Here is a 26,287-nt window from a genome sequence, read left to right as displayed (position 1 = left end):
GGGTGGGGGGGAAGGGAAAGAGTAATTCACCTCGTTTCAGACTCAAAACAGATTACGCTCCAGCTGTCAGCTGAGCCCGCCATCACCGTGCATTTTTATTAAGGAGCAAGAGTCACAGATGAGGGAAGTGACAGATTTAAAATTAACTTGCCAAACTCCCCATCAATATTGTGACAGTCCCCAAGTACCAGTTCAGCGACCCAGCGTAGCAACTTGACAACATTAACATAACTTTGTCGGAACAAAATTGTCCCCTCTGTCTTTTCAAGGGAAGCTCATTTGGGGGCGACAGGTTCCCTCTCTGCCTTTTTGGCGCTTCTGTGACGGGTCCCTTTGGGCCCGCCCAGGAGTGCATGTTTCATAAACTTTCATGCTTTTTCTCTCTCCCCAGGGCTGCCACCCACAGCAGGGTGGCAAAGTGACTCGGAGAGATGATTCTCCCCTTTAGGGGCCTACTAAGTGAATGAAGACAAGGGGAGGGACCCCTACATCTGCCACTTTTTGGACACCGACTCCCGTCCCCTTTAATCTTTATATTTGCAGCAATATGTTCTCTGTACCAACTCTGACAAGCTCAGCACAGCCTGTCCCCCTTTTCCCCCTTTGCCTGCTAACCTTCTACATCTCACCTTGGACGTTACTTCCTGGGGAGTAAACCCACATGGGTCCCTGGTGTTTGTTCCCAGTGCACCCTGACTTCCACTTGTCACTTGGCATGGCTCACTTGACTGAATTTTACTTGAATAAACATCTATCTTTTGTTATCTAAGAGCTCAGTACGTAGAGTGACTAAATTATTTATCATGTAATCCAGGTGACTTTGGTGACTTTTATCTGGGATAAATGCTAAACCAGACAGGACTCTGGGACAACAGGCATAAACTAGAACTGTCCTAGTCAAACTGGAATACAAGGTCACCCTACAGATATGGGAGTGTCCTATAACTGTCTGGTTCTCTTTGTGTCTCCATCACTTTGCACTGTGATTAAAATTTAGCAAACTCAGGATATTAGTTCAGTGAATGAACACAATGGTTTCTTTTCTTTAACAAGCTTAAAGATAAACTCACGGAGCCTTTCTGCCTTCCTTCTTTCCTCCTGCCTTCCAACTTGTTAGTCACCTTCTGTGCATCAAGCCCTGTTTATTTTGATCACTTTTTTATTCTTATACAAATAAACATGCTTTGTGCCTGGGGGGGTGGGGTGGAAAGAGAAAGTGAGTTGAATGTACTGAGCATCTACCATGGGTTAGTTGACTTAAACACTGTGTATTATTTAGCTACCAGACCAATGAGGCAGTTACTATATTCACCTTGTAAAAATAAGAACAATGAAGTTCAGAGAGGTCAGGTAACTTGACCAAGGTCACACAGCCAATAGCGGCAGAGGTCGAATTCAATTCCAGGTCTACCCGAGTCCAAGCCATGGTCTCACCATCACACTATACCAACTGTCTCAGCTCCGTAGAGGTGAATTATGAAGCAGTATAGGGAGGGAAGTGCTATGAGTGAGGGTAGGTCCCAGTCTGTGGATGGGTTTAAAGCTTCTGTGACCCACGAATCTCATACACTTTACACATAAACTTAAAAAAATCAACTGCTGCCTCATAGCCACCAACTGCAGAGACCTTAGCTGTACAGACACTTTGCCAGGTCTTGGGGATTTACAATAGTGAACAGTGAAAGATGGTCCCGGGGCTCTTTTCAGTAGGGAAGGTGGACATTGAAGAATCACACAAATATTAATTTAGGTTTTTACAAATATTTCATAGGAAAAATAGCACGAGGACAAGACAGGCTTTTTTTCATCATTATTTTCATGGAAAGGGAAACTGAGGCTGGGTGGGTAAGTGATCAAGCTCATAGTGCAGAGACCTAACATCTGAATCCAAGTCTACTTGACCCCAAAGCCTACACTGCTCTTCCTCCACCCCTGCCCTTCCTTCTGAACAAAGTGATCGCAAAGCCATTAGAAGAACAGAGCAAGTCCCTCCCACCCCTTCCTAAACTCTGTCACCTCAGGGTCTGCACGTACAGAATGGATATAATGTTGGCTCACCTCCATAAACTTGTTGTGAGGATTAAAGCGCCTGAAGCACTTTGCAGAGTGCCTGACCCTTGGCTCCGTGCGCAGTAAACAGCGATCACTGTCATCCTAATATTCTCAGGCGGTGGGAGTTACTGAGGAAGGCATCTGGTGGCCCATCGCACACACAGTGCCCTGCGTTGTTAGCTAACGTTTAACGTGGGCGCATTTTCATAACATTCTCCCACTCGCTGCGCCCCAGCCTCCGGCCCCCGTCCTAGCACGGGGATCCCAGGGGGCGGAATGCGGACCGTGTGGCGGGAGACCGGGGAGGAACGGCCGTCTGAGGGTGGGTTTCGGGTCAGGCGGCCTAGATGCCCATCCTGGCTCCACTGCTTACAAGCAGAATGATGGTGAGGAAATTAGTGTCAGACCTCCACGTGACACTGTTGTAAGAACTGACGGGGTTTCAAGGGTGAAGCTGCTCCCTGGCTTCTCCTCTCCGTCACTGGGAGCTGGTTGTCACTCTCCTTTGCTGCTGGGTCTTTGTCTCTCTGACCTATAAGGATGGGAGCTCCGGGCTCAGGGCCGGGGCTCTTCACTCCTCTCTCTACTCCCTGGTGAGTTTGTCTCCTCTCATTTCTTTTTATATCATCTATATGCTAAATAATCTGAAATTTGCATTTCAAGCCTGGCCTCTCCTCTGGATGGATCTATGCAACTGGCTTCCTGACATCTCCGTGAGGGTGTGTGTTAGACGTGACATGATGGGGATGAAGCAGGGGGATGAGTGCCTCAGGTTTCATTACATTGTAGTCTACTTTTATACACGACTGGAATCTCCACGAGAAAGTTCATTTTTTAACATGGTCAAAAACAAATTTCTGTTTATCCTTCCCTCCCTTTGCCTGCTCCTCGCATGGGCCTCTTGCCTCCGTCAGTGGCACTTCCATCTGTCCGGCTGCTCAAGCCGACCCTGCCCCCCTGCCTCCCTGCCCCTTCCTCACCAGTAAATTCGGTGGCTCTGCCCTGAGGACACGCCCAGACTCTGCCCACCTCTCTCCGCGTCGAATCCTATGGCCCCGCGCCCTCCACCCGGACCACTGCCCAAGCCTGGGGAGTCTTTCGCTGCCTCCCCTGCCCACTGGCATCTACTCTTCGTGCCCCGGACGGAGCGGCCTCAAACGCAGGAGTGAGGTCACAGGCCTCTTCTCAGGCCACACGCTGGCTTCCTTCGATTCTCACTCAGTGTGAAATCCAAGCGCTGCGCCCCCGCGCCTCCCAGGACTCTGCTAAGCGCCACGCCGCCCGCCTCGGCCCCAGGACCTTTTCATTTACAGCCTGTCCTCCTACTGCGCGCCTCCTCGCCCTAAGTTCTGTCCAGCCGGGCTGCTCTCTGCTCGTGGACCATGCCCAGGGCCTGGGGACGTGCTGTGCCCTCAGCCTGGACGCTCTTCCCTGGGTATCTGCAGGGCTCGCTGTCTCACCACTAAGATCCCTGCACAAACGCCACCTTCCCCAAGACCTCTTCCCTGTCCAGCCTCTACTAAGTAGAATCCCCTGCCAGACACCCTCTCCTGGCCTTTCCTCCGCGCTGCGTACGCTTGATGTAATATATGTCCATCTGAGGACTGTCTCCGACGCTAGAATATAATTCGCGAGGGCAGGTCCTATGAGTTCTGTTCACGGCTGTGTCCTGGTTTCCTTGTGAGCGGCACACAGGGCTGAGCAAAAGTAGGATCGCAGTTGTTTGTATGGGAAAATATATAATACAAGAATAAGTAATAACACAAAAATAAAGCCTGTGTTTCGTATACTCACAACTGTAAACCTACGTTTGCCCACCCAGTATAACCGGTTCTCAGTGAATGTTTTTGATTGAACAAAGGTACAAGGCGCCTGGGGCAGGGTAAGTAGGGATGTCCGACTTTGCCAGTATTGTTACCATTGTTACTGCTACCACTGCTGTTACTTCTACTGGTATTAGACTCCGTACGTTTATTGTCTTAGTTGTGTCACAGCAACACAGTGAGACTTAGAGGCCCACATTTTACATCTGAGGGGAGCAGGCTGAGGAAGGTGAAGGCACCTGTGTGAGGCCCGACAGCCCGAGAGGCAGAATCACCCGTCTCCGAAACCCAGTTGTCTCCACCTCCCTGGGGCCCCTCCTGCTTGCATGGGGCCCGGAGTTCATCAGTGGGATCCCTGTGCAAGAATGTAGAAGGCTCCCTGCCCCTAGGTTCCCTCTGCTTGAGCAAACTCAGGCGAGCTCTGCCCTGGCCTTGGGTCCCTGACCTCCCTTTTCTTAGGGCACTTTCTTGAGCAATGCGTCACTGTAAATTCTTCCTCTTCCCCCTTTAACATGTAAATCTTTTTAAAAGCCTCTTTGTTTTACAACCGGGCAATGTCTTACTCAAGGACCTGGGAGCCACCTCTTTGAAACATAATCACCCAGGAGGACAGCAGAAAAACACATCTGCAAATTCCAGAAAAACTGCAAAGTACAGGGTGCACCCATCCCATAGGTAAGTCCTACAGACCTTCTCCACTGCCCCCCGCAGCCTGGAAAACCCTCCTGCCCTTTGTTTCAATGGGATTGACTTGGACTCCCCTCCCCCATTGCAATAGCCTGAGTAACAACTTCCCTGCCGGTCTGACAGTGTCCGGTGCAATTTTTGCTCTGATAGTCATACACTGGGAAAGATCCTGGTATCGGAAAAAAAAGGACCCCAGGTAAAGCCTAAGGTAACTTGAACAACTGACTTTACTCAAGGCTATTGCAACAGGGCTATTGCAATCTAACAGACTTAGATAATACCAAAAAGAAGTATATTCTTCTCTACTTTATGCCAGTGTTGGACCCTGCGAGTCTTGTTTAGCCTGCATGTCCAGAACCTGCCACATAATAAATACACAATGTATGTTTATTGGTTGAAGCATAAGGCTGAAAGACAATTTAATTGCAGCGCAGTTTAATTTCGAGCTAGGTTTGCACCTCCTTTGCAGATACAGCTGCAACATGCCTGTATGGCCTGGGGCTTGTACATTCCCAGCCGCTGAGTGCTCACTAACTCCTTAGAAGTAGTTTGGAATGAACAAAAACTTGAAGGGGTATCTCTTGGTGTAACTTGGTTCTCTGAACTATGTGATGGCAAGGAAGACTAAGCCCTTTATGCTCTTTCCTTCTACTCTAGAAAGCATCCAAAACAAGTTAAAGCAGCTTCAAGATCACAGCCAGCGCCAGGACCCTCACAGAGAGTAGAGAGGTGGCCAGGTGATTTGAGAGTGAAGGTTCTTTCAAAGTGGTCAGGGATAGACTGGGTTAAACAGGGCTGGGCTACCCACATACCTGCCAGCTCTGGCTCCTAGCTTGTGCCTGCTAATTAATTGCACATTTAATGGGCTCCTCTGAGGATGCTGGGAGACATAAAAATAAATGTTCGTGTTGGACTCTTAAGAGCCACCTTTGAGGTGTTTTACCAGATTACCGTTAACAATAATTATTCAGTGGCGATGTTACATAAAACCCCAGACACTGCCCTTGGAGCTTTCTGTATTAATTCATACCCAATAGACTGTGATCATAGCTTGCATTAGAATTGTTACTAAGTATATTTCTATTCGGGGCATCTCCCTGAAATGGAAATATTTCCCTAAAACTTAATTTTCTTGATACACACGCATAGGCTGATTAATGTGATCTTTGAATAGACATGCTTTTTCATTTCTCTGGAAGGAATACAAAGAAAGTAACGCTGATGAATTCGGATGCTTGTGATCTCAAGTGGGCCAGGATGCACACAATTTCCAGGCAAGTGGAACTCACAGACCCGCAGACTCGTGTTAGGAAAATGTCACTAGCATTTGCACATGTCTTTACACTTTACAAAGCATTTAAACCTGACTTTTCTCATCACCTCTCCCTCCCCACAATACTTCTCCGCTAGGGCTGGTATTATTATGTTCCCTGATTTAGTGGTGAGCAAACTGGGCTTAGAAAGGTTATAAGACTGTGCAAAGTCTTATAGCCATAAACAGCCCCGTTCCGGTGGTACCTAAGGAACCTCCCTGACCGACTGCCCATCCTTCATCTGGTTTCTCTCTGCGGCCCCACGATGCGCCTGGACGCTCACGTCTGCAGATGCTCTGTGCCCTTACCTGCCTGGAGCCCTCTCCCACGAGCTACCTGGGCCTCACGTCCTCTAGATGTCCGCAGGCATCTCTTTCAGGAAGGCTTCCCTGCCTCTCAGCCACGCCAAGGCCGGGCCAGCCTTGACTGTCCCCCTCATTTCATCCCCAAGGCTCAGGACATCACAGGGACTGGACAGAAACTTGCTAAATGAGAACAAGTGGTAAAAGCCAGGACTGGACTCTTTGACCCTGGCCTCACCCCACTCCCTCCTGTGATAAAGCAAACAGCAAGAACAATAACAAATGGCTTCTGAGGGGCTCTGATTTCTTCAGAGAGCAACAGCATAATGCAAACAGAGTAAAACTTCAGTGCCGTGGCCTCCATTAATTAAGGACACCTAATGCTTGGCCAGGGGATGGGCTGGCTTGTACCTTTGGAGTGTTTATTTATAAAAGAGATTGCTAAGCACATTAGGACATTAGCAGGGTAAACAAGATCACCAGGAAAGGCAGAAGATACTTAGAAGAACAAACTGCCTGGAGTTGCTTTGGAAGCACCCAAACAATCGCTGTGCTAATGACAATTGCTCTGCTAATTACAGTCGCTGTGCTAATTACAACCCATCCTTATCTGGTGGGCAGGTTCCCCAGTGGACTGTTCCTTCGGAGCACTTAGAGCAGCCTGAGTTACTGCCTGCATTGGAGGGTAATGAAATCGCGGCTCTTTAAAAATTGTCTCTGCTTTAGATGCCCCAGTGATTCAGATGGGCTTCCCACTCCCAGAAAAAGAACATCGTCAGGGATTCTGGAGCCAGAAAATTAGAACCAAAACCAAAAAAAGGAGAGGGGAGAACTGAAATGGACCTGGTTGCTTTTATTATTTTCACACCTTTTGCAGACTAGAGACACACATTTTTAGGTTCGTTGGAGAACATTCAGAATATACTACGTATAATATGTTTTCCTCATAAAATGGCCATGTTTGGTACATTCAGAGATGTGAACACTGAGAATCAGTTTAAAAAAAAAAAATGAGGTGGCTATTTTTCTTTCTTCCCTTATTATAATTAGCCAGAAAGATTGGAGAGGTCTTGTTTAAAGCTGCTCCCCCAACACACAAAAACAGGAGGCGTCTTTCACTACATCTTAATTTTACGATTTTTCTTTTTGTCCTCAATTAAACCAATGTGTGTTGATGGTATGATAGTTTTGTCTCAGCACTTAAGAATGACCAAGTTCACCAGGCAATGTCCTCTCCTACATGGATGTTCTCCTACCTTCCCAGGGCTCAGTCTTCACCTATGCCCTGAGGCAGACGGCAGCCCAGCTCCCCGCTGGAAAGAACCTTCTAGTGCATCATCAAATGCTGGCTGGAAAGGCACCGTGGGAGCGAGCGTGCAGGAGGCTCTTGCCTGGGCACCCGACCGTGGCTTCAGGACAATGCAGCCAGGGCAGGTGCCCTGCCCACTGGCCCTGCGGCTCAGAGCATCCCTGTGCCATCAGTGAGCAGGATGCACGGACAGGTGGATGTGGAGAATGCGTGTGCTGTGTTATGCATTCATGGGCCGTGTTACACACTCATGGGCTACATTATGCACTTGGACTTCAGGACAGCGCCCTCCACCTCGGCTGCGGCACATCAGACAAGTCTCTGCACCTGGTCACTCTGGAGGGAGACTCCTTTGGGACTCTGCGCCCTCTAATGCCATTGGCCTTGGGGTTTGGTTCCTGCTTTCAAACAGGCGAATGGAGGCGCAACAACCCTTCTCCATCCGCAGGCAGAACCTGGGCTTACATCTAGCATCAAGTTCCATGCAACACCTTCCTGTTCACAGCTGGTCCTCAGACTCAGAAGTTCATTTGAAATGCAGAGTCTCAGGCCTTACCTGCAACCCCCTGAACCAGAGCATGTGTCTCAGCAGGATCCCTTAGGCTGTGTATGCCCATGAGAGTTTGAGAAGCACTGATGTGCCTCACGTATGTTGAGTTCTGGCTATAAGCAGACATATGGAAAGTCCCTACCTTTGAGGATCCTATGGTTTGAGACCATATGCACGGGCCTGTGCACACATTATGTGGAGGCTGAAGCGTGGGGCAAGAGGCAAACCTTGAGTCCCGGCTCCATCACTCACCAGCTGTGTGGCCTTGGATGCCATGCCTCACCTCTCTGAACTTCAGTTGTCTCATGTAAAAGGTATGATAGTCAACCCGCTCTGTTCACACGTGTCATGGGACAAATATCTGCCTATACGCCTCAAAGACAGGCTTTGATAAACAAAGAAAAAATACTTTTACACTGTCGATTGTGTGTAAAGATATCGAGAAATGCACCAGAGGATGCAATGAGCTGATGAGGAAGACAGGGAGGAGGCGAGCATCCTGCTACGCAGACAGACCAGCGGGGCTCCATTCTGCCCACTTAGATGCGCCGCTCCTAAGCTGTTCAGCAAATATCACCCCGGAGGCGGGAGATGGACAACTTCTGGAGCTTTGGGATCTGGGTCCAGGCCCATTATCAAATCCCACACAGGACACATGAGCATCTAAGTCCTACGTTTCTAATTAGATGTATGTCACCATAGGCCATTCAGGCAGAAACAAAGGCCACTCTCTAGGACACAGGTGATGCAACACGGAGCTTGGCAAGGTCTCATCTTCCCCAAGGCTGGGATAAACACCCCCACAAGGAGACCTTGGGCTGCCGTCCATTCCCCACTGCAGGCTGCGCTGCGCACCCCGCAGGCCCACGGAGCATGAAGGGCTGGGTTTCTGTCCCCACCCTGGTCATTTCACAAAGCACTGTAATCACAAAAACACGTGCTGGTCGGAGGCAGCTGTGAGGACAGCCGTGGCTCCAGTCCAAGGGTGAATTTTGGGGGGGGGGGTGCAACAACAAAAAATATTTATCTGCTGTATGCTTCTGGAATTGGGGCAGGGTGGGGAGAAACACAACTGAAGGAAGAGAAAACAATATTACTGAGAGCCTACTGAGTCTCGGACCTTTGCTTATTAGTCTGTTAAATCATCACCACAGCTTTCTGTGGATATTTTGAGGTAAAACCCAATTTTATAGTTGAAGATGTTGAGGTTCAGAGAGGGTCAGAGATTTGCCCAAAGCAGCACAGCTAGGAAATGGTAGATGTGTAACTTGGACCCTATTCTTTATTTTTTAAATCTTCACCTGAGGATATGTTTAGAGAGAAGAAAGGAGAGAGAGAGAGAAACATCCATCAGTTGCCTCCATATATGCCCCAACTGGGGATGGAACCTGCAACTTAGGTATGTGCCCTGGCTGGAAATCAAACCTGGAATCTTCTGCTGTATGGACAGTTCTCCAAACAACTGAGCTACCTGGCCAGGGCTGGACCCTATTACTTCTCAGGGCAGCACCCTGACACCCTGAATTGGGTCCCAGCCATGAAAGGGGTCAAGTTCCTGCAGAATCATGCACATGGGGGTGTCCTTTGCCTAAGATTCTTTCTCAGTGACTGATCTGGCAGCCTCCTATGGCACCTGGGTCCTTCCTGTCTGCTGAAAACAGGGACACAGCAGGTGTCAATCTCATTTAATCATCACTCCACCACCAGGAATTGGGGGTTATTGTTACTTTCCCTAATTTCGTTAATGAACTAACATGCCTAAGGTCATAGGGTTGACAAGCAGCAAGCTGGGACTCAAACCCTAACTCCGGGTATCTTAGACACAAGGCCAGTATATCCCCACCTTGCTAGGTAATGCTAGCCTCCCAGGAATAGTGAAAATCACCTTCCCAGTCTCTTTATCTGGGGGGAAAATATCATTCATATGTCTTGGTGCAGCCGTGGGTGATTCTTAGGATCAGCGGAGGAAGAAAGACTTCACTGAGGCCCTGGCCTTGGGGGCGGAGAAGAAAGAGAGCCGCACTCTAGGTCTGAAGCCCTCAGTCTTTGTGTAAGTTCTGCCTGAACTTCAATTTAGAGAAAAGGCAACAGAAATCAGAAGGGGAGAATGGCCAGGGGCGATAGAGCAGGAAGGGGCAGAGCAGGCGTAGAAACTCAGCTTTCTGACTCCAGGGCCTGTGGCACACCAGACACATGGATCTGGACTCTGGCAGAAGATGCCAGGAGACCTTGGAAAAATGGAGACACAGAAGATAAGTTCTTTTGCAGCCAGCCCAAGAGTCGGGACCCCAGAAAAATCGCCCCTTAGCTCCTGTAATCCTGCCTCCAAACTCTGTCCTCAGTCCACTTCTAAGATCTCACCAATGGTCCCCCTAAAAGGTAGCATACAGCTGTGTCTCCAGGTGGCACGTTGGGGATTTTGCCAAGTGCTGGAAAATTACTGCATAGAATGGCTTGGGAATGGCCTTGAAAACAGAAAGCTAATGCCACTATTAATTAGTAATCTCTCCACCACCAGCCTCCTTTGCTTTCCCTTGTTGCAATAAGATCATGGTATATTAAAAAAACACAAACAGGCCTCTGAGTGCAGATAAACAGTTTCTAGGTCTGGCTCTGCTGTTAATTCTTCATGGCACCTTGGCCCTGACATTACCATCTGTACAGCGTAGGAGTTGGATCCTACGTCTCTAAGCTCTCAGTGTGGATGTGGTGCAGCCCAGCAGACTGGGGGTTGGAATCCTGGCTTATTCATTTACTAGTTATATGATTTTAGAAAATCTACATAAACATCGTGAGCCTCAGGCATCTCATCTACAAAATGGGTGGGTGGGGGGAATCTGTAGAAAATATTCCCCAAGGTTCTTCCATCTACAAGGCCCACAGTTATTTGGGAATTAAATGAATAAAGTTGACAGAAAGAGAATAGGTCTTCCTACAGTTTTCAGAAGTGGCCACAGGAAGTGAGAGAATGGTGGGAGCAGGAGAGGCCCTGCTAAACGGGCCTCGTTTTTAGGCCCAGGCGCTATCGGCTTTCAGCTGCATGAGTACTGGGCTGGTTAGTTTAACATCTCTGTGCCTCCGTGTCGTGAGCGACACTGACGTCCTACACACTCCGGGTCTCTGCTTCTCAGCACATGATAGGGTCGAATGTCCCCGCCCAACCTTCCGAGGGGCGCTGTGACCAGGGGGCTTGCTGGGACCAATGGAACATGAGCAGAAGGCCATCTCCAGGAGGGGGGCAGGAGCGCCAAGTTTCCTTCCCTCTGTTACAGCGCCCACGGAGGCTGTGCGCCCAGGTTCCCAAATATCCCAATGCGCAGGGCGAGTGGTTAGAGCAACACATACGCGTTTTCCTGTGAAACCACTGAGGCTCTGAAGTTGTTTCTTATCAGGCACAACCTAATGCATTCTGGTTGATGCATCCATTTCTTTTCTTTCCTTTTTTATTTTTATTTTTTGTAAAACCAAGTTGTTAAGGGGTATTTTGCAATAAGTATTGGAAAGGTTAAGTGAGAAATAGTTAAAATACGTGGTATAGGATCTGGCACATAAAAAATGCACACATGGTTAAAAGGGGGAAGGGAAAGAGGCGGAACAGAGGGAAGGAAAGGATCCAGAAGCAGCGTATACAGCTGACACCTCCCAGGGAGGCACCAGAAAAACCAAAGCTTTGGAGGCCACTTAATAAGATGGGACGCAGAACCTTCAGCTAGGGAAGGAGTGGGCGCCACTTGCGAGAGGCAGCCTTCCTCAGATCCTTAAAGGGAGCCCTTCTGTCTTGCCAGGCGTGGGCTGGTGGTGCCTCATCCTGAAATCGCACATCTTACCCCAAACTGTCCTCTCATGCTGCTCAGCATGCACATCCGATAGGCAGACTGAATTGAAAAGTGCTGTCCTGGCAAATCTTTCATGAGCTCCCCACGCTCTTTGCAGGTCATTCTTGAAGGCTCACGAACAAATTGCTGCTGGCAGAAGCGTCCCGTTTTTGATAGGGCTTCTGCAGAATCTACCGTTGCAATTTGTTCAGCCCCCATTCCCAAGCAACTTCTCCTTGCTGTGATTTCTGAGACCCCGGGCTCAGTAACAGTTCCTGACTGATGGTCACCTCGATCCAGGCAATCCATAACCAAAGCTGACCTTTCTTTCTTACAGGAATGAGGTAGGATGGATGGGGGGGGGAATAAAAACCACGCCAACCAACAAAACATCAAATACCACCACCCTCTGATGAGTCTGTCTCACTCTGACAGTCTGCCCGTTCCCTCAGTGACTGAGAGCTAAGGGGTGGGGGGATCCTGAGAGCGACCCCGCACCGTCACCCAGACCAACACAGGGCAGCGAAAGGGATTCATGCCAGTAGAGTGGGCCTCACTCACTGGGGGCGGGGAAAATCAGAAATGCAATCTTTGACTCTTCATGTTTCCAGTTTACTAAGGGCTTTTAGGTCCATGCTTCCCCATCTGAACTCTCTCCTGGCACCAACCGGCCCCTTAGAATAACCCTCATTCCGTCCTGGAGATAAAGTCCCTTGTGACCTTGGCGTGAACTCCGTGTCTCTTGTTCTGTATCCCTCGGGGGCTCTCCTTTAGCCCTTCCATCCTTCACTCCTCTCCAAGCCTTTCCCCATCTGTCTCCTCATCTCTCTAACCCTGTCCCTGCTCAATGCCACTTTAATGTTTTCTGCCGTTGTCCTTCCTGCCTTCTGCCACTCAGACTCTTACTGAATGCCTCCTCTATCTCGGTCTTTCTCCCCATGTCTCTACTTTGTCCCTCTGATGGCTTCTCTTTATCACTCTCGCCCTGTCTCCATCTTTTGTGTGGTCTCTTAGTGTGTGCCACACTTGACCTTCACACACTGTGGCTGGCTGACAACTCCTGGACTTGACAGGGTCCTAACCACCTCTACACACTCATCCGCCAGAGCCAGGCTGCAGCCAAATGTGGCATCCCGAGGGGGTGGCCAGAATCATGCACATGGGGTGGCCTTTGCCTCAGGCCCCTCCTTAGTCATGCATGTGACATGTCCCTGTGGCAAGTGGGCCCTCCCTCTCTGCTGAGAGCAGGGATGGACCAGGCGGCTTTTCCCACCACATGCTAATAGGGATATTTAGAAGTTATATGCATCCCTTACATCAGAACCAGAAACCAGAAAACTGGTCCAGGAGTCACAGACTCTAACCTTGGTCTCTGAGGGGCCCCACGTCCTGGTGAGCACTGGGCAAGCTATAGTCTTTCCTGGGCCTTGGTTTCTCCATCTGCACCACAAGGGGTTAGTTCTGAACTCGTTAATCTTTCAGTGTCTGTCCAGTTTGGAAACTTGAAACCTGAGACTTTCTGTAAAGCAGAAATCCAGGTTGCTCTTTTGGAGATTCAGGAGAGTGCACAAGAACGCAGACCTGTCTCCTCTCAGCAGTGGCGAGGTGTGGGGGCCTGGGCAGAGCAGGGAGAAGATAAGGCAGAGCTGCGGCTGTCACGGGAGACCCTTTCACGGGTAGTTTGAAACCCCAGGCCAGGCAGTGGCCAGGAAAGGAGGCATATGGCAGGACAGTGGGCAGGGGTGCCCGCTGGCTACTCTGGGGGCCTGGACTAGAGATTGCTTGGAGGAGGGAGGGACAGGAGGAAAAGGCAGTGAGAAATGACAACTGCCTTTGATGCTGAAAAATTTGCAGGCCTGCCTCATGGAACTTGGGGGACAAAGGAGCTGCAGCCCCCCAACCCCTCAAGTCCTGTCTGGGGCCCAGGGAGGGAGACTTAAAAGAGATAAACTTAGACTCAACAGAAGCTGCTCAGTAGGAAGTCAACTGCCTTAGCATGTGGCTCCAATAGGTGACATGGTCTAGAGATGGAAATAATTGCAAAGAAAGTTTAACGGAAGCCAAGGATGAGAGAGCTTACGTGTAGAGGGCTGCTCTAATATAATAACAGTCTGGGAAGTTCTCAAAATCTTGAGGCTGTTGTCAAAAGAGAAAGTGTGGTATGCTCACTATACGTCCCTCCGTGAGCAAATCAGGGCAGACACAGACCCTGGCTATTCAGAGGGAACCTGAAGTTGAACGGTTGGAACAATGAACAGTGTTTGAGGCTGAATAAAAGCTCCCGATGGGGATAATATTCTGTCTGAGCCTGGAGACTCCCAAGCGCCTGTAGGGAGGCATGCTCTCTTTACTGAGCAGTCTGTGGGTAGTTGGAAGACAAGCTCTCTGGGCCACCAGGGGATCATGGGCTGGCTCAGCAGTGACCTGCTTTGTGACCTTAGCCAAGTCCCTTCTCCATACATAAAGTGAGATCCTGGGATTCCATGAAGCCCCTTCAAGATCTAGCATTTTACTACCCAATGTGGAAGCTCCTTTTGGACCACGCTAATCTTCACACAAAGGAATGAGAGCTAGTGCATTTGATTGTCTATCACATGCAGCCACTCTGATGGTTGCTGTGAAAAATCAATCCACATAAAACATACGATGTGCCCATCACAGTGGCTGGCATCAGATAAAACTCCCTTTTTAAGGAGGAGGCGGGAGGACTATGCTTGTCACGCATGGGGCCAGGATTTGGAACCAGGTCTGTCTGGAGATCTGGTTTCCTGACACCCCCTCCTGCTTTGTGTCTGGACTTCTGTGGGCTCCTTCCTGGACAGGTAAATGCCCTTATGGCTCTTTTCCCTCTTCAAACTCCAGTTCACAAGCCTCACCCTCTGACAGACCCTTTATCAAGAAACTGGTTGCATTTTTATACACCAATAATGAACTATCAGAAAGGGAAACTAAAAAAAAAAAAAAACACACACCAAAAAACAACCCCATTTACAAGAGCATTAAAAAATAAAATACTTAGAAGTAAATTTAACCAAGGAAGTAAAAGATCTGGACTCGAATAATTATAAGACACTCAAGGAAGAACTTGAAATAGATACAAATAAATGGAGGCACATACCATGATCATGGATAAGAAAATTAACATCATTAAAATGCCCATCCCACCCAAAGCAAGCTATTGATTCAACATAGTTCCTATCAAAATAGGCATTTTTCAAAGACCTAGAACAAAGAATCCAAAAAGTTATATGGCACCACAAACCATTCTTTGTAATTCGTCTCCAAAGGCTTCCCATGGAAACTCTTTGGAAACTACTGGCATTCCTTAGAACACCACTGTGAAAATTAAATTTCCATATATTTCTTTCAATAGCATGGGTTACCTGAAAGCTTTTAAGTTCCTTTCTCAAAGGCAAGGGACGATTTCTTTGTTTTTTCCTTTTGGGTTCACGTAGCATTATCCTATCCACCCTGATGCTCAAGGCAGAGTTTCATAGATTTTATTAAAATGATAGAAAACTAGTAGAATCTCAGTTCTGAGTAGTTCATCTAGATTGTCCTTAAATTTCTCCCAAAGTCTTTCCAATAATATAGCACTCAGCCTCTGCTCGAGCATCTGAGTAGCAGAAAGCAATTTGCTGGCAATTGGGGGCCTTGGCTCTGCCACTAAATTGCTGTGTGGCTGCCAGTCACTCTACCACCCTTGACTCCTCCTTCAACCTTACCCTTTTGCCTGCAGCTGCTTCTGGACCTCACGACTATCTCCCAAAATTCCTTTTAATCTTCAATATTGTTCCAGTCATCCTGCTTGAAGTCACCAAACAGTCTCATGTGGCTTCAACAATAGACACCTAATTGACCCTCCATTCTACTGTCTCCCTGCCACCCTCGTCACAATCTGCTTCCCAGGCAGCCACGGTGAGGTTGAAAACGACAATGCAACCATGACAGGCTCCCCTCCCTTGGCCATCTGAGGGGTCTATCAGGATAAAGACTGGGCCTGCAAGACTCCCCTGACCTGCCTCTGCTTACAGCCCTGCCTTCGCCTCCCACAGTTCTTTCCTCGCTTGCTCGGCTCCAACCTCACCAGACTTCATTTCCTGAGGTCAGCCATGTATTTTTATTTGTTTCTGTCTTAAAATAGATATCTCCGCTTGAAACCTTTTCCCAGGCTAACTCCCATTCATCTTCCAGGCATTAGTTAAATAAAAGTAGACTCCGAAGCCTTACTATTGCTTTCCAGTCCAATAGATGTGCTCCCGCCACTCTCTACATTAAATTCAACTAAATTGGATCCCACTGCTAATTGGTTTCCTGGAACCTTATATCTTAACTTCACATTACCTACCACGAATTAAGTAAGTGCAGAAGATCACAATCACACACACACACACACACACACACACACACAATACCTAAGCACCACAGGGTATGGGGCTATTTTTATTTCGTTTTCCGTTGTATCCCAAATAACCAGTTGGTTCCTAGGTGCTCAAAGAGCTTTCAAAGCGCATGTGATCACTGCATAGATGAGTGACTTCAGGGAATTCACATTTCTCACATTTCTGTCCTTGTTCTGTGCAACAGGAAACAATGATGCCTGTTGAATCAGAGGACAAGAGCAGAGTTGTGGAGTCTGCAAGGCTTACATCTGAATCCCCTCTCCCTCGCTAGACGGTGACCTTGGGAAAGTCACCTTACCGCAGCTGTGAAATGAAGGTCATGGTACCTGAAAGGGCTTTACTAACGGAGCTAACATGGTCTTCTCCTGGCCCTCTCACTGCCTGGAAGGGGGTTTGGGAAAGACAGTCAACGTTTCCACTTCTTATATGTAGAAAGGGGAGCGTAACAGCCTCCGCTTCCTAGAACCACTGCGAGGATTACATGAAATAACGGATCGATGGTGCTTAGAATGCGCTCAGCATGTGCTGAAATAACCTTAGTGGCTACTTTATTATTATTATTATTATTATTATTTATAGAGCTTGATATATAGTAATTCTAAATAAATAGTAGCCATGATTACCACTCCAACTACAATTAACCACTATTATTAATTAGATGATGGGATGAAGGTGACGATTATTGTGATGATGTTTCTTACTAGCTCTGCCTTTTGTTGATATAACCTCAGATGGTGGGGAGAACCCTGGCTGGTGATAATATCCTGCCACATATTCATGCAAAACTGTCTAAAAGTATAGTTGTTTTAAAGATAATAACTTATTATACATGGAATAATTCTTCTCACTCTACCATCTTATTATGTTCTTCAGATTCTGAGGCCTGACTACATCCCACCCAAGGTCTCCCTTCTCCAGAATGAATAGCCCCGGTTCCTCCAACCTTCCCAGTTTGCCCTTCACAACTAGATTGCAGGTCAAATCGTCAACCCAGTCCCCATTCTGGTTGCCCTCATAAGAGAACAGTCTCATCTTTTAATTTCTCATGTGCTTCTGTATTTGTTAACAGGGAAACAGGTCTTTGACATATTGCTGAGGGGGAAAAAAAGCAATTTCTAACAGCTTTACTGAGATTTAGTGTGTGTGTGTGTGTGTGTGTGTGCGCGCGCACACACGCACACACAAAGAATGCGCAGATAGAGGAGAGGGAACATTCTTTTAAGAATGTTCAAGAAAATGTTAATTCTGCGTATTTCTGTGCAATGGTAATTTTATTTTCTACTTCATTAAATGTCTTTATATTTGAACTGCTTGACTAGCCTACACAGGACACTTATTTTGTAATAGACTGAAAAATTAATTAATTTTTTAAAAAACTCCATTAAGTGTACTTACAGGAGGATTTAATATTGAATTGAAAATATGTGGACAGAGTTAGAAAAATGAGAGGGTGGGATAGATAAGGGCTGGGTCAGAAGGAAAGGAGCCTCATGGGGAGGATTTTACTGACTTCTAACACTTCATGGATGGGTATCAGTGAGCCTGGGGAGGTGCCTGCCAGTGGAAGAGACCCCTATTCGATGGGGCCCATGGCTCCCCCTCCCCCATATGTGACTCAACCGGTGAAGTGCCAGCATCTGCCCCATACCTAAAGGTCATTTGGAAGACTTGGCCTTGGTTCACATGCTGGGTCCGGTTGTTGTAGCCATGTAGCATCTCTCCAAAGAGGGTGTCATTGAATTTGGAGTCAGGTTTGAGGCACTTGGGGCCCTCGCAGACATCTGAGAGCATGAGGCAGGATTTCCCATCAGGAGCCAGCTTGTACTCCTCCACGCAGCTGTGTGACAAAGCAGAGGCCAGAGTTAGCTCCGCGTGCCGGATGCCCCCCTCGGAGGTGACCTGAAACCAAGGCCTCCCTTGCCTGCAAAACACGTCAGGGTTTAGGAGTGGAGACAGCTCTTCTGGCTGGAGTCTATCTAGGGCACAGATGTCTTGAGAGAAGCACATTAATCCTGCAAATTGGTAAATTCAAGGAAAGTCGTTTGTGACATTTTGGAGGAGCCGAGGGGGAAACCAGGGGGCACATCCAGGCACAAAGCAAATTTAAAAACTGTTTTCTATGAACACACAGACTCTAAAAAGCATGACAAAGCAATTCGCTGGGAATTATCAACCAGTTCCTCAAACCAGAATCTATTCCCAATGTATCTGTCAACCAACGTTAAAGACTGTTGCAAAAGCAAGGTTTTTATTGCCCTTGTAGCTCAGAGGTGATCCTTCCAGGACCATGGACAGCGTGTGTAGCTGCTCCTGCGGCTGCTGCTGTTCAATTAGCAATGCCAGCACCTCCTGCTGGCCTGTAACTGCCCAATCCTGACAGCACAGGGCCCTGGGCCGCCTCTGAGGCAGGGTGGGCTCCTCTGTGGACCAAAGAGGCAGCTGAGTGGGATGTGGAAATCATATTTGCTATTTCGGGGTTTGCGGTGGGAAAGGGATCTCTTAGAGAGGCATGGGGAGATGGGAGGAAGCAGACAAATCAGGCCCTGAGAAGCATCGAGTGTCCACCTATTTGTGGTCCTTTGCTAGACATGAGGGGTAGGGTGCACATAATAAATAGGACAAGAGCTGCACAATCGGAGAGACCTTTACAAATATGGTCTCTGTTTCTTTGGACCTATCTAAATCCTGGCCAGTCATGTAACTCCTTCAAGCTCCAGCTTCCTCATCTGTAAAGCAGGGTGGACTCCCCTACCTTAATTTACTAGGGTGTTATGAGGTCCTCCGATACTTTGGCTGCAAAAAACAGGACTGCAAGGTACTTAACAAGGTAATTGTAGTAATAGTGGCAATGGCGGTCTTTCTCTTTACTGAGTGTATAATATCCAATAGGTATTTTGCATATATATAGTCTAACCATGAAAAAAAAGGAATATTGTCATTATTGCTTTACACAGAAGCAAAATGAGAGGCCAAGAAATAAAGAAAGCCACACCATGAGTGGCAAAGCTGGCATTCAAATTCAGGTCTGTTTAAAAACCAAGCATTTTTTTTCTATTCTTGTTTCTCTAAATCCGGTTTCTATTTGCAAGATACGACCCTAGTCAGTCTGTTCCAGTCGGGGGCAGTCTCCTGTTTGCCTTTTCCAGGAGGTGGAGCAAAGATCTATTGAATCTGATCACAGAGACTCAGGAACTCATATGTAGCGAGCTCCAGAGAGGCTCTGTGAGGTAGTTTGGGAAGAAAATGCCCCAGGGTGCAGGAAGCGTAGCTGATGTGAGAGACTTAAAGCCCAGCTAAAGGCAGAGCTGAGAACTTGACCTAAGATGACTCCAATGGAAGCCCAGGAGCACCCCATGCATGAGGCAAGCTGCCACTCTGCTCTCGCTCTCCTCTAACCCCCAGCATATTGCACAGACACAACTGTCTTTCTAAGGTTTACTTGCTCCTGCCCAAAGCACAGAGGAAGTTCTTGGAAGAAGGCCTGTCCTGGTGCCTTGGTCAAGCCTATTTCCTTTTCTTCTTGCATTTGTTAAATGTAAGTAACTTTCCTTCAATAAAGTTGCTGTACAGATAAAGTGAGTTATACAAACATGCAGAGTATATGGTAAGTAATTGATAAAGTCTAAATCCATCCATTTACGCCAGGCGGCTCCCAGCAAACATGAGAAATGGTTTACTGAATGGAGTGTCTCCCTCTCTCTCCCTCCCCCCCCCACAAATAATTATACTTTTGTTGTGAATGATTAAATATTATCAAAGTCCATAGAGAAAATGTGGAAATTCTGCATTTCTCACTCCACATATATTCTTACCTCCTGTTCTAGTGGTCATCATTGTTAACTACTATGTATTCTTCTAAAGTTTTATCAATGCATTTAAAGGTACACATTAGCCCGGCTGGTGTAGCTCAGCGGTTGAGCATCAATCTAGGATCCAGGAGATGGTGATTTGATTCCCGGTCAGGGCACATGCCCAGGTTGCGGGCTCGATCCCCAGTCAGGGGTGTGCAGGAGGCAGCCGATCAATGACTCTCATCATTGATGTTTCTATCTCCCTCTCCCTTCCTCTCTCTGAAATCAGTAAAGATATATTTAAAAAATAAAGATACACATTAAATACATAAAATATGTGTGTTGTGAGACAAGCATTTGTACCTAATACTATTTCTTGAAAATCTTTTTAAATCTGTATTCATAGAGATCTATCTTTTTAATGGTTATTTGGCATTGCACATTATAAATGTACCATAAGGCTTGTAGCCAATCTTTATTGATGGACATTTAGGTAGTTTATAGCTGTTTGCTATTACAAACGGTGCCATAATAAAGATCTTTGTACATATATCACTGCACATGTGTGTGTTTCTGTAAAGGGGATTCTTAGAAGAGTGATTGCTGGGTCAATGTTTTAGGAATTTTACAATTTTGATAGATATTCTAAAAGACTATGTGCAGAGACTCTGAGTTGCCAGTCCTATCACTGATGAATGAGTGAGCCCTTCGCTCACATTTTCATGTTCATTATTGCCGATCTAGGGCGGGGAAAATAACTCACTTTTGTGTGGATTTGCATTTCCCCGATTACCGGTGAGGCTCACCATCTTTCATCCCGGGGTTACGTGTATTTCTCCTTCTGCAGATTGTCTGACCATGTGCTCTGACCATTTTCTTATTGTAATGCTGGTTTTTCCTTACTTCCTTGTATATGTTTTACATATTTTGTGAATAGTTACCCTTCTCTTTCCATGTATATTGAAATTTTGTTCCAGTCTGTATTGGTATTTTAATCTTGCTTTTGACATCTTATAATCTCTCTATCCAGATCCTTTGTTGCTTCTGAATTTTGTGCAATGCTTAGGAAGCCACAAAATGATAAAACATCGTTCTGTGTATTCTTCTAACATACGTAGTTTTTTACATCTTTGGTTATTTAATCTACATGGAGTTACATTGTGTGCATGGTAGAAGTGGCTATTTTAACTTAATTATTTCATAATGAGTAATAACGACCTGAAGGTGCTACTCTGTCCTATAAGAAATCCCTATGTATGCAATGCATACCAGGTTGGAGTTTTCCCTGTTGAATGACCGTCTGTTCCCGCAACAATTGTACACTAGTTTAACTACTACAGCTTCATCCTGTGGCTTGGCTATAGCAAAGCAAGTCTCCCCCCATCACGAGGGCCAATTTCCTATTCAAGATCTTCTCGCTGCTCTCACTCATTTCCCCCTTCAGGTGAATTCCGGAGTTGGCTTGTCAAGCTCCACATAAAACCCTAGTGGCACTAGGGGGGGTGGTGCACTGAATTTGTTCGCCAAATCGGGGGAAGGATTAAATACATTTTTTCTTTAAGAAATATGTATTGAAAGCCAACCCTGTACTGGGCCCTGCTGACCACCGCGGCAGAGGTGGTGTCACCACGCTGGGGCCTCTTCCTGGACATGCGCTGTAGACAGTGGCCCTAGGCCTCCCTTGCAGATGGGCTGGGGCGGGGGGGGGTGACAGGATTCTGGAGGGTGGGACCTGTGTGAAATGGTACCAGTCACCGCCAGAGCCGGCTCTTTGCAACATCCTGTGTTTCTCAAGCCCTCTCTTCTCTTGCTATGGCCAGCGTGGAGACCGGGAGATCCGGATGCTGCTGCAGGGTGGAAGGGGGCTCCCATTCACACCCCGCCTCGCGTGAACAAGGCTTAAACTCTCGTGTGCAAGCTTCTGGCTTTGGGGGGACCATTTGCGAGAGCAACATAGCTTCTCCTATCCTAGCTGATTGATACAGCATCTTCACAGCTGTGAATCTTGTAATTTGGAAAATGTAGTTTGCATCTCCATTTATCAAATGTTCCTTTATTTTTGTAAAATGTGTTTTTATTGATTTCAGAGAGAGGAAGGGAGAGAGATAGAAACATCAATGATGAGAGAGTCATTGATCGGCTGCCTCCCGCATGCCCCCCACTGAGAATCGAGCCCGCAACCCGGGCATGTGCCTTGACCGGGAATCGAACCTCGAACTCCTGGATCCTAGGCTGATGCTCAACCATGGAGCCCCACTCCCCAGCCCTTCACTGAAGTTATTGACTCTTGATCATAAAAGCCTTGCACATATCTTGGGGGCAGGGGAGTTCCTTCATAGGTGTTTATGTGATGCACTGTGCTCTAGAGGTTAAACATGTGTTTTGGATCCAGACCACCAGACCACCAGAGGTCAAATCCTGGTTCCCTCACTTATTGACTGTGTGACCTTGGACAAAACGCCTAACCTCTCTGTACAGCCTTTGTTTACCCGCACAGAAGTCCCCGCCTCATCGCGCCACTGTTAGGATTAAGTGAGTTGCATTTGGAATATAGCGTGAGAAACGCAGCTCCCATTATTACAGTCTTTTGCACTTCAGCGTTTCTCTTATGTTTTCCTTTACGTTTTCTAGTGACTGATTGCTGATATTGAGGAAAGCTACTACTGATTTTTGTACAGGGTTTTTCATCCTACCACATAAGGAACTCATCAGTTCTAATATGTCTACAGATTTTTCTAGATGGATGAGTTTATTCCTGCCCAATTTGGGTATGAGGATTACGTGAGCATTTGGAATGTATTAGAACACTGTCCTTTTATTTTTCTGTCTCTGGATCGCTTTATATAAGAGTTTATTCGTCCCTTTAATGATCTGGTAGGACCTGCCTATAATCCCCTGGGCTTGATGTCTTCTTTTGTATTGTAGCTATTAAGCTCTCTTATCGGTTTATTTTATGTTATCTGTCTATTTAGATTTTCTGCAGCATCATGACTCAAAATTGGTAATTTATATTTTCTAAGAAAATATTACATTTTATCAAGACTCAAATTTATTGGTATGTAGCCGTGCACAGTATTCTCATTAAATGTGTTTTATCTTCGGTGCGTCTATGGTTATGTCCCCAGCTCATCCCTAATGTGCTTATTTGTGTTCTCTGTCTTGCTCTCCTTGGAACAGGCTTTTTCATTTTATTGATGAGGCTCCTTTTATTTTTTTCCTGATTTTGTTTATTTCGGCTTTTATTTGTATTAATTCCTTCCTGCCCCTGTCTTTGGCTTTGTTACAGAATTCCTTTCCTGGTCTCTTGAGTTGAAGGCTTCTTGTTTATTTGCAGTCTTCCTTGCCTCTTAGTAAGTGCCACAGGGCTCCTGACTGCGACCTGCCTGTGCACGGCCTGGGTCCCACATGCAGCCTCCCAGCTCCTGCCCCTTTCTCGAGAGGCGGTGATGTGAGTGTGTGTTTGCCTTACCCAAGTGTTACTCAGAAGTTCGTCTTTCTGCAGTTTGCAAGTAGAGAGGTTCACTTGCTAGCTAGACTGTTGTTGTATTCTAGTCTGAGAATTTATTGAGATTCGATGCCTCTTAACTTAAGGACGACACAAGGTGTCAAGTTCATACTTTGGATCTAATTAAATTTGACTTTAAATAGAGGCTGTACCATCTACCAGCTACGTGACCCTGATGAAGTCTGTAAACTTCCTTAGGCCTCAGTGTCATAATCTGTTAAATGGGGGCAATACTGCTCCTTATCCTAAAGCTGATGTGAGGCTTCGAGATAACTTTCAGAAAAGACAAAATAGCATCTATCCTGTGGGAGCCAAGGAATGCATCGGCTATCGTGACAACTATTATTAGTGTTATTATGACTATGCTATTATCACCTATGCTTGTTATATGATCTATTAGCCCACTGATACTTCCCGGGGGATGTGAATTTATTTCCAGTGGTTCTCGGATCTTGGTTTCTGGCTTCTCTCTAGATCTGTTTCTTAAAGTCCGCAGAGTTGCCTTTCTTTGACTTTTCTTTTTTTAAAATTTATTCAAATTATATAATTGGGAACTTAGGCATCGTTCATGGAAAATAAATTATACATATATACATACATTTAAATATATAAATTTGTACACATGTAATTATTACATGTAGGTTAAATTTATACATTATATACATATATGGATGTACACACACACACACACGCAAAGCTCAGCCTTGCATTCAAGATTCCACAGTCTAGTAGAACTGTATTCTATATGTAGCCTGATTCGCTCCTTATTACAATCTATAGCAGAGATAACAATGATCCACAAAAATTGCCCATGTCCTAATCCCCAGAACCTGGGGCTGGGTTGCCTTACGCGGTGAAAGGAGTTTTGCAGATATGATTAGGAATTCTGAGATGGGAAGATTACCCTGAATTATCCCGGGGAGCTCAATGTAATCAGAAGGGGCCTTATAAGAGCTTAAGAGGTAGATAAGAGCGTCACGGTCAGAGAATGAGACACAACTTGGAAGGGGGAAGGGGGGCTGTGTCTCTGGCCTTGAAGTCTTGCCAATGCCTAGATTTTAGGCATTCTGACTGCCACAAGTGTAAAATAATAAATCTTTGTTGTTTCAAGCCACTGAACTTGTGGAAATTTATTGCAGAGGCATTAGGAAGCTAACGCATAACCTTCACAGGGCTGCACGACTCCCAATTTCAGATAAAAAAAAACTTGAGAATCTACAGCCTTCGCCCATGGAGCTATGCTGTGTCTATAGTGGTGGGAGGAGGTTAACCTAGGAGTTTATACTTCAAGGTGTGGATACGTGAGTGTGAGTGTGTGTGAGTGTGTGTGTGCCCTTAGTCATATTCCAACTGTAGCTTCATGGTGGTTTTCTTTTACCTGGGGTGGGAAAGGATTCTGGCTCAACAGGGAAGGAGGAGGGGAGATGAAAGGCCTGGGGTAGTTAGTAAGACCCTAAGAGATGCAGGAAGGAAAAAAAGAGGGGCCCACAAAGGCCAATGTTCCTCTCAGTTTTGAAGTGTGAGCAACTCTCTCCCTCAAGCCCCCACAGGGCACAAGATGATGTATGCAAAGGTCTGGTTAGTTGTTGGTTTCTTTTTTTGTTCATTTTATTTTTGTACCAAATGACACAAATAGAGAGCTCCTTTAGAGCACTCTGCCGTCTGGGAGATTTTCTTACAGAAATTCTAAAGAGTGTTGGCTCACAGGAAACCTGCCAATATCTGCATGAAACTATATTTATACTGATGCCAAAATGGAAACCAGAAAATAAAATAAGTACAAAGATGCAAACTGGGCATCTGAGCTGAAGGCAAAGAATGTGTCACCCTTAACATACCCATCACATTACAGAGAAGATTAGAACTACATGGGACTTTTCAGGTTGCACCATAAAACCTTACTCGGGTTCAGTCAAGAGTATGTTTTGCTTAAACCTTGTTGCAACATCGTGAAATGGGTACTTCCATTTCTGCCTCTTGGCATATTAGATTCCTTGACCGAGATCCCATGAACATTTCAGAAAAGCCAGGGATTTGATTTAGATCTTCTGACTCCAGATCTAGTGCCTGTTCCACGTTGGCACAAATAACTGCTTCCAAGCTGCCTGCTTTCAAAAGGGGACACTGGGACCTACAGAGAGGGGCATCCATACAGAGTCTCATGGCAGAGTTTTATTGAGTCATTCGTGTATTTGTTCTCTCACTCACTCATTCCTCAGAGGTTTATGGAATCAATAAATTATCTACTGAAATGTCTCAGTTAGAAACTATTTTTTAAACAGGAAAGGGAATCAAATCCTAGAAAAAATAAGAACTGAGAAAAGTAAAGGGCAATAAGAGCTCAAGGAACCGCACATTGCAGACTTGGACCATGTTAGGGATGAGCCGCAGCACCCTCCTACCAAGGCAGGAGAGGAACAGGGCTCTGGGCTTTCCCGACCTGACACCTGTGAGATATCCCGCCTGCGCTCATCAGGACCAGGACCCTCTGTGACCTGGCAGCTATGACCCTCTACCACATGACTCCCCTAACCAATGTCACAGGAAGGGCCTGGGGATTGCCCCAACATCACCCAATGTCTTTCTCAGTAGGGCCTCAAGATTATCCCATTACCCAAAATGAAGTCTAGTGAAACTGTTCTCAGAGAGGGCTCCATCTGAAGGCTTCACTCATGGGAAAAATTTCAAGTTTCTAGAAAAGCCGTTTTGAAGATAACGTACTCAAGGGTAGTCTTTA

At 46.5% G+C, this 26,287-nt stretch overlaps 1 protein-coding gene across 2 annotated transcripts in view; it reads right to left on the bottom strand.

Annotated features, from left to right (window-relative positions):
• Positions 1 to 26,287, bottom strand: part of ASTN2 (astrotactin 2) — a 694,472-nt gene that overhangs the window by 234,105 nt on the left and 434,080 nt on the right. For both annotated transcript variants that reach the window (XM_087822856.1, XM_087822857.1), the window contains exon 13: positions 17,903 to 18,091. In XM_087822856.1, the coding sequence (XP_087678982.1) occupies positions 17,903 to 18,091 (189 nt within the window). The remainder of the gene's footprint in view (positions 1 to 17,902; positions 18,092 to 26,287) is intronic.

Source organism: Miniopterus natalensis, chromosome 12 (assembly GCF_054644295.1).
Source record: "Miniopterus natalensis isolate mMinNat1 chromosome 12, mMinNat1.hap1, whole genome shotgun sequence".
In the NCBI taxonomy this organism is placed as follows: domain Eukaryota; kingdom Metazoa; phylum Chordata; class Mammalia; order Chiroptera; family Miniopteridae; genus Miniopterus; species Miniopterus natalensis.
The sequence above is the reverse complement of the archived record's forward strand: the minus strand, read 5'-3'. Positions and strand labels throughout refer to the sequence as shown.